This window comes from Bison bison, unplaced genomic scaffold (genome assembly GCF_000754665.1).
Source record: "Bison bison bison isolate TAMUID 2011002044 unplaced genomic scaffold, Bison_UMD1.0 scf7180017864037, whole genome shotgun sequence".
In the NCBI taxonomy this organism is placed as follows: Eukaryota; Metazoa; Chordata; class Mammalia; order Artiodactyla; family Bovidae; genus Bison; species Bison bison.
Genome location: NW_011494609.1, coordinates 5,090,821 through 5,099,726, shown reverse-complemented (window position 1 = coordinate 5,099,726; position 8,906 = coordinate 5,090,821). Strand labels below are relative to the sequence as shown.

The window sequence follows — 8,906 nt, the reverse complement described above, 5'->3', positions numbered from 1 at the left end:
GCTCAGGTGACAGCTAGGCAGTATCCCCAGTGGCAGTTCACCATTAAAGCAGTCCAGGCCTGGTTCGACCACATGAGCTGTGTCAAGGGCTTAGGTGGTGGGGCCGTGAGACCACCCAAGGGCACCTAGGGAAAAACTGTGGGCCACCATGAGGGCTCAGCAGGCATAGACCCAGGAGACCAGGCATCTTCAGAACCAGGGGAGGTTCGGAGGAAGGAAGAAGGCTCCCAGGAGTGGTCAGGCAGGGTGAAGGGGGAGGGACTTGAGGGGGATGCGCGACAGAGTGGAGTCAGCACAGCCTCTAGCCCTGCTCACACACGCTGTGCACGTGTCTGCCTCTCAGGAGGCAGGGCGTGCCCAGAGAGGGACAGGGCAGCGGGGGCAGCACTGACGAGCCCAGGTGAGTGTGGGAGAGGAGCTAGTAGGGGCTGTGCACCTCCCGAGGGCGGCCCCAGAAGAGGAGCAGGCTCAGCTGGTGTGAAGGTCCCGGGACCACAGAGAGGCTAGTGTGGCTGGAGCTTCACGGAGCAGAGGGGAGGAGGGAGAGTGTAGGTGTCAGAGGGAGGGGCTGGGGGCTGGAGATGGTCCTGGGCTCCCCCACCCTTCCCTGGGTGCACAGACGTGTCCCACTACAATCTGCATTTTCCTTTCTGTAAACATGGTGGTTTTTCTCAAAGCAGTTCTTAATTCTTTCTGGTACATTTTTATTTCTAATCACATGTGGCTCTGCACTCAGTTTTGATGGACTTCCCCCCCTGTTATTTCTCTGTTACAATAACTTGGGCCTGATGGACTGGGGTTCTGGGAAGAGCTCTGGGTCCTCAGGGTCCAGGTTGGTAACACGGGGGGAGGTCAGAGGCTCAGCAGCATCCCATGGGCAACAGAACAGAGCCCGACCAGCCTTCCGTGACCCCTCGCCTCTCCCCCACCTGCTGGAAAGCTCCACTGTCATCTCCTGTTTTACACCCAGGGAAACTAAGGACACAGAATAGGTACCCAGAAGCAGCCAGGTGGTCAGTCCCATGTCCAGTGGGGCCGCAGGCCCTGTGTTGGGGTGCTGAACATGAAGCACCCTCCCCAGCCTTCTCCACAGCCTCTGGTGGGCATGGAGCCCCAAGTCTGAGGGCAGGAATGCCTCTTGGTGGCCAGGTTTCCTTCCAGAATCAGAAACTCTGGGGTGGGTGGGGGCCCAGCCGAGCTGTGTTTGGACTCCCTGGCCTCAAGAGCCCCAACAGGGGCCTCAGGGAAAGATCCCCTCCTCCCCTCTCCATGTCCAAAATAGAGTTCATTCTCAGGAGCTGGATGATTTTGCTGAGATTCACAATTTATTTTTATTTATTAAAATCTCTTACTTCTGTTAAAATTCAGTCAGATTTAGGTCGGGTTCTGAACCTGGTCATGGCCGTGTATGAGTCACGTCCTTGAGATCAGCTTCAAAGGGCGTTGTTTTTGCCGCTCTTGCGTCAGGAGGGCCACGCTCCCTCTGACGAGCATGGTTCTCCTTCCAGATTCTCCCTGGAGTGAAGGTCATCATCGCCCACACAGAGACCAGAGGGCCCCTGGGAGACTCGCACCTGGGGGAGGTGAGGATGGGGACCCCACCTCTCGCTGGCCCCTGGGTGTGCATGCGGGTTGCTCCCAGTTCTTTCTTTGCGATGAACTGTACGCTGCAGTCCTGCAACTGTCACTCAGGGGTCCTAGGAGGGGAACGGTTTGTTTGAAGGAGAGAATTCTTTGCTCTCTGGGCCTCTCTTGTGACTTATTTCAAGCCCCTTACCCCCACCCCACTGTGTGCTGCCGTGTCTTGGGACACACAGTGCCTGGCACTTGTGATGACTGACCCCCTTGTGCTCTGGGCCCCAGATCTGGGTGAGCAGCCCCCACAATGCCACCGGGTACTACACAGTCTACGGGGAAGAGGGGCTCCATGCCGACCACTTCAGTGCCCGGCTGAGTTTCGGAGACACCCAGACTGTTTGGGCGAGGACTGGCTTCCTGGGCTTCCTTCGAAGGACAGAGCTCACCGATGCCAGCGGAGGTGAGAGGTCCTATGCAGTGCTCACCCCCAGTCTTGGGGCTACCACAGCCAGGAGCCCCTACAGGCAGTGTCTTGGGACCTCCTGCCAACTCACCTCACCCCTTCCCAGGAGCTGGTTTCTTTAGGTGCTCTGATATGGTTTCTCTGAAAGTTGTTCCTTTTCCTTCACTATTCCTGGATCCTGACCTCTGCTGAGGGTGTGGGGGTTCTGGGGGAGGCTGTTGGGCCCCCCAGGCAGAGCCATGGGCATGTCTCACCAGCCATGTATCAGGGCCTCCCCATACATTCCCCCAAGGTCACAGAGTCCACAGCCACAGCAGGCTGGCCAGATGCAGTCAGAACTTTGGGAGCCCCTGTAGCTGCTGCCTTGTCTCCGAGATAGTAGAAGTTGTTCTGTACTCTTCACACGTGGGTGCGCACGGCAGGAGGCTTCAGCACGGGAGCCATGCTGAGGTGGTGAACTGTGCCATCTGCAGAGCGACATGATGCGCTGTACGTGGTGGGGTCTCTGGACGAGACGCTGGAGCTGAGGGGCATGCGCTACCACCCCATCGACATCGAGACGTCCGTGATCCGTGCGCACAGGAGCATTGCTGAATGGTGAGGGCCCAGGGGACCAGCTGGCAGCTCTCACGCGGTCGTGTGGGCAGCCACCTCCTCTCCAGGAGCAGACCCCAGACACACTCTGCGAATCATGTGCCAGAGACCCCTTGTTTGGGTTTGCTTGGTTTTTCTTCTTCTCTCAATCAGTCTTAAACTAAGAATCTGTCCCCAAATGCACAGGCAAAATGTGAGCGCCCCAGTTACTCTGAAATACCTCTGCATTTGCATGGATTTCCTAATTTAAATGGTCAAGACGCATGATTTCCTCACTTTGGAGGGAGGTTGCTGTGGGAAAAGTACAGCTTTCAATATCAAATAATATTCTTGATTCTTGTTATTCAGTTGCTAGGTTGAATCCAACTGTTTGTGACCCCATGGACTGCAGCATGCCAGGCTTCTCTGTCCTCCACTATCTCTCACACTCACGTCCCTTGAGTCAGTGATGTCATCCAACCATCTTGTCCTCTGTAGCCCCTTTCTCCTCCTGCCCTCGTTCTTTCCCAGCATCAGTGTCTTTTTTCATTGAGTGAGCTCTTCACATCAGATGGCCAAAATATTGGAGTTTCAGCTTCAGCATCAGTCCTTCCAGTTGAAACCAGTTCTGATGTGATGTAGCCTCAGAGTGTAGGCTGTACTTGAGCTCACGGCTCTTGTGAGAAGAAAAATTCCCTCACCAAACCAGGCAGATAATAGAGACCACTTGAGGCTTGCAGTGAGGAAATAGAGTTTATTGAAAAGGGGCAGAGAAGACTTCCGACATAGACATCAGAAATGGGTAGAGAGAGTCCCCACGTTGTTAACTTGAGCAGAAAATTATATACTTTTCAGTTGGCTGCTTAGGTAAAAAGAATATCTCAAGACTGTAAAAGTTCCACCAGACCCTTTTCCAAGGCATCCTGAGATAACTTTAGTTCGAGATTAGCCAGAAGGAACGAGTTCCTGTTGAGGAGGAAAGCATGCCTTTAAGCAAGATGTTGTTGCTATATAATTATTAACACGGTGCCTACATGACTGCTAAGGTAAAGAATTCAGACTTTATCCCTGAGGGGCCTTGGACTACTTATCAAACTGGCTGAAGTTAACTATATCACACTGAGTATTGAGGGTTGATTTCCTTTAGGATTGTCTGGTTTGATCTCCTTGCTGTCCAAGGGACTCTCTAGAGTCTTTTCCAGCACCACAGTTAGAAAGCATCAATTCTTTGGTGCTCAGCCTTCTTTATGGTCTAACTCTCACATCGATGTACGACTACTGGAAAAACCATAGCTTTGACTATACAGACCTTTCTTGGCAAAGCAATGTCTCTGCTTTTTAATATGCTGTCTAGGTTTAGCATAGCTTTTCTTCCAAGATGCAAGTGTCTTTTGGTTTCATGGCTGCTATGATTTTGGAGCCCAAGAAAATATAGTCTGTTACTGTTTCCACTTTTCCCCCTTCCATTTGCCATGAAGTCATGGGACCAGATGCCATGATCTTAGTTTTTTAAATATTGAGTTTTAAGCCAGCTTCTTCACTCTCCTCCTAACCCTAACCCATCTGGTCCCATCAGTTCATGGCAAATCAGAGGGGAAAAATAGAAGCAGTAACAGATGCTTCCTCCTTTGAAGGAAAGCCGACAAAGGTCTGTATAGTCACAACTATGGTTTTTAAACCTGATGCAAAGAACAAGTCATTAGAAAAGACCCTGATGCTGGGAAAGATTAAGGGCAGAAGGAGAAGAGGGTGGCAGAGGGTGAGATGGTTAGATGGCATCACGAACTCAATAGACATGAGTTTGAGCAAATGCTGGGAGATAGTGAAGGACAGGGAAGCCTGCTGTACTGCAGTGCAAGGGGTCACAAAGAGCTGGACACGACTTAGTGACTGAACAACTGTATTCGAATTCTTTGGCTGACTATGAGGACTACTCCATTTCTTCTAAGGGATTCTTGCCCACAGTAGTAGATATGGTGGTCATCTGAATTAAATTCACCCATTCCCCTCCCTTTTAGTTTGCCGATTCCTACGGTGTCAGTGTTCACTCTTGCCATCTCCTGCTGGACCACTTCCAATTTACCTTGATTCATGGATCTAACATTCCGGGTCTCTATGCAATATTGTTCTTTCATCAGACGTTACTTTCACCACCAGACACATCCACAACTGAGCTTCATTTCCACTTTGGCCCGCTGCTTTATTCTTTCTGGAACTCTTAGTAATTGCCCTCTGTTCTTCCCCAGTAGCTCTTCCCCGTATTAGACACCTTCCGACCTGGAGGGGCTCATCTTCTGGTGTCATGTATTTTTGCCTTTTCATATTGTCCCTAGGGTTCTCTAGGCAAGAATGCTAAAGAGGATGGGTCCTCCAGTGGACCATTTTTTGTCAGATTTGTCTTGATTCTTAGAGAGAACTTTAATTAGAGTAGATATTCCAATAAAACACACTTAGCCAAACCTTTGAATTGTAACTGACTTGAGCAGAGGATGACGTCAGTAAACCTACTTAAGTATGTTTCAGTGGTCTTTGCCTGGCATCATTTCCTGTGTGTCCTTGGCCCCTGAAGCCATCGCCCAGCCCCATGTGACACCATTCGCCTTCTACCTGCAGCGCTGTGTTCACCTGGACCAACCTGCTGGTGGTGGTGGTGGAGCTGGATGGGCTGGAGCAGGACGCGCTGGACCTGGTGGCCCTGGTGACGAACGTGGTGCTGGAGGAGCACCACCTGGTGGTGGGCGTGGTGGTCATCGTGGACCCGGGTGTCATCCCCATCAACTCCCGTGGGGAGAAGCAGCGCATGCACCTGCGCGATGGCTTCCTAGCTGACCAGCTGGACCCCATCTACGTGGCCTACAACATGTGAGCCCGCTCAGCCCTGACCAGCTGGACCCCACCTGCGTGGCCTACAACACGTGAGCCCACTCAGCCCCAACCAGCTGGACCCCACTTGTGTGGCCTACAGCACGTGAGCTTGTTCAGCACCAGCCCCAGAGGGGCCTCACGAGCCATTGGAGGGGCTGGGGGACGTCTGCAGCCCCTGGGGAGAGGACCCCAGGCTCCTGAGCACAGGGCCCCACCCATGCGCTTACATACCCATCTCATTCTAGAAACCACTTCCTGAATTACTCAAAACCTTTTAATTATCTGGAACATTTACAGAAACATGAATGTCAGTATTGCAACAGATGGTGTGACTGGGAAAGAAGCCTGGTGCGGGCACTGCAGGTGCTGTAGATGTAGTCCTCTGCTGTATTATGAGTTTGCACTTTTTTTAGGCTAAAAATTCAGTTCTCGATTTTAAAAATTCAACTATACCATTTCAGATGACAAGGTCATACTTAGAATTTATGCGAGAAGGAATTTGAGGCCCAGGGACAGCTGCTTCAGTTCTGATTCACAGGGAAGAGCAAAATACAGAAAGGCTGGTGGGCAGGGCATGATCCTGGCCTGGCCCCCTCTTCCCCACCCCCGACCTGCTTTGGGCCTCAGACCAGGCTCATGCACACACACTTCCTCTCTGAACATTGGTATGCCGCCTGCCTGCCTGTGTCATCTCTAACCCTCGACAGGGTCCATCAGGTGAGCAGCTGTTTCAGAAAGATAAAGGAACGCTGAGTTTTAAACCTCTTTCTGCATTTCTGGCTTGTTGCTATTCAGCTGAAGTGCTGATTTTCATGACCACAGTATAGGATCTTCTCACTGTCCAAAATTGTACTGAGTTACTGTTTTTATTACACATCAGCAGATGTGGACTCACCGGTGGGCTGAGGTTTACATGTGTGGTGGTACAGCCCAGGGCCCGAGAACTTTCCCAGCCACTGTTGCATCGTGAGTTGTGTGCCTGTAAAATTTGGCCAAACCATGTTCACTTATTTTATTTGAACTCGACTAAACTGAGTGGTATAATATTATAGTAAATATAAATCAGAGAACGTGAAATCCTTTAGATACTTCTAAGAATTTGAAGTGAAGCTCGAATCTAAGACAGAGTATTTTTGTATCACTAATAAAAAATGTGTTACGAACTGTCAGGGACTGCGGGTCAGAAAGTTTACGAATCACATGCTTCCTAGAAACAGCCAGGTTTTTCTGGAATTAACCTGAATCAGTGCCTAACAGTTGTTAATTCTTTACCATTTAAAATTCTCCGCCAAAAAGGCCTGGCTGACTGGGCTGACTCTCACATCTAACTCTCGGCTACAAGTAGCTTGTGCTCAGTAGCTCTTGGTATGCAGTGTGGTATGTAAGAACATACTGGAACTGAACAGTCCTCGTGTAATTATGTATATAACATGTGTAACTTATTGTTTGACATACAGAGGTTCTAGCAGTGGACTAATGGATATTCCTCATAACAGAATGGCCTGTAGGAGAGGAACCACCCAGCCCTTTATGTTGTCATTTTATAGCAACAGGCATTGTAAAATTTTTGTATTGAAAGGTAAGTGGCAGTAAGATACGTCTTGTAAATTAAGATTTTAAGAAGCATTAAAATGTTTTAAAATTACTCTCTGGGAATTCTGTATGTCAGAAAAAATTTTTATATCAATATGTTAATAAAAGTTATGGACTGTTTGTAATTCTGCCATTTGAAATGTGTGAAAAGATTTTTTAAATTACCCCAAAAAGCAGGTATTTTATTATGCATTTTTCTTTGCTGAATATAGAAGCATTTATGCTGCAGCATAAAATCTACAAAGCACATTAAAGTATAAAGAATAAAATTTAAATCTCCCATAATCCTACCTCTCGTTTAATGACAGTGTGTTAGTATTTGATGTAAATCCTTTCCAGGTTTAATTTTTTTCTTTAAAAACACTTCTACAAAATTAGGTCAGTCATATACTTTTATAATCAGCTTTTGTACTTAGTAAATTAGACTTTTAATCTGTTCCATATATTCTTCTGCATGTTTTAACAATTGTATCACACAGCAGGTGGGGGCAGCTTGTCCTCACAGGCTCTGTCAGCACCCTCTCAGCCCGCTACCATGAGCCTCCTCACAGGAGCACGTTCATACGCACAGCCTGCCTGGGGCTCAGCTCTGCTGGGGTGAAGCTTTGGGCACTCCATCCTCGGAAGGGCACAGGGCGGAGTGGAGAGGCTGTTCCTGGAAACCTGAGAACACTGGCAATAAAAAATGAGTCCCTGTCAGTCAAATAAGTATCCTGTCTGGTGATGCTGTATATGTTTTCATGTGTTTGTGGTCATTTTACTTTCTCATTTGATGTGTCTTACTTGGCAGTTCTTATGGTGTGCAAGGGTTTTTGGGGTTTTTTTTTAGTTGATTTGTAGGAGCCAGTTTATGTTAAGGATCAGAACCTCTGTATAATCCATACTTTTCCTACTGGGCCATTTGTATCTTGATTCTCTGTTTTTGTTTTTAATTGAAGGATAATTGCTTTACAATATTGCATTCTGCTTGTTTTTTAAATGTACTGATTATTTTATGCAAACTAAGGTTACTTGTGCTTAATTTCAGATTATGAATATAGCTGACTTGTTTCAGAGAGATTGTCCCGGGATGGTCAGCTCAACTCTATGGGGAACGACTCACCTCCTGTGTTTGCCTCTTCTTGCCAGAGTCTGCCAGAGTCAGACGCTCTCGCCAGGGCCTCTCCCTGAGAGCAAGCGTTGTTGGAGGATCATGCACATGCTACTTGCTGGTGCAAAAACAAGAGAGGAGCATTCTCTTTCTACCTGAGACCATGCTGCATAAGTTTTAGGTCTGGAGTTACAGAAGAAACACTTTCTCTAAACTGGATGCAGTAACAGTGTAATAACACTGTGTATAGCATTTGTCCTCTTTCCTCTGATACTCGTTTGGCTTCTCAGGTGGCACTAGTGGTAAAGAACATGCCTGCCAGTGCAGGAGCCATAAGAGAGGTGGGTTTGATCCCTAGGTCAGGAAGATCTCCTGAAGTAGGAAATGGCATCCCACCCCGGTATTCTTGCCTGGAAGATCCCATGGATAGAGGAGCCTGGCTGGCTACAGTCCATAGGGTCCCAAAGAGTCGGACACAACTGAAACTACTTAGCACTCTTGATACTCAATTTCAGTAATGAAGAATTCTTTTAAAAGGTAACTATATGCAAAACTTCAAAACCTCTTTATGTTCAAGAACAATCATCTTTGAACTGTCTGAACAGGTAGCTGGACCACCCTCCCCACATGGGAAGTCTGAGAACCTGCAGCTTCACCCAGGTGAGCTCAGTCCCTTCCTCACCTCGATTCCCCACCCTCCCCCCCACCACTTCCCTACGTCCAGCAGTGCCCTTCAGGTTCAGT

General features: G+C 48.6%; 1 protein-coding gene across 1 annotated transcript in view; it reads left to right on the top strand.

The window, feature by feature from the left end:
• Positions 1 to 8,900, top strand: part of DIP2A (DIP2 disco-interacting protein 2 homolog A (Drosophila)) — a 123,389-nt gene extending 114,489 nt beyond the window's left edge. The window contains exons 35-38 of the mRNA XM_010834984.1: positions 1,509 to 1,583; positions 1,864 to 2,038; positions 2,515 to 2,638; positions 5,228 to 8,900. Coding sequence (XP_010833286.1) covers positions 1,509 to 1,583; positions 1,864 to 2,038; positions 2,515 to 2,638; positions 5,228 to 5,480 — 627 coding nt within the window. The 3' untranslated portion in view covers positions 5,481 to 8,900. The remainder of the gene's footprint in view (positions 1 to 1,508; positions 1,584 to 1,863; positions 2,039 to 2,514; positions 2,639 to 5,227) is intronic.
• The last annotated feature ends 6 nt before the right edge of the window (positions 8,901 to 8,906 follow it).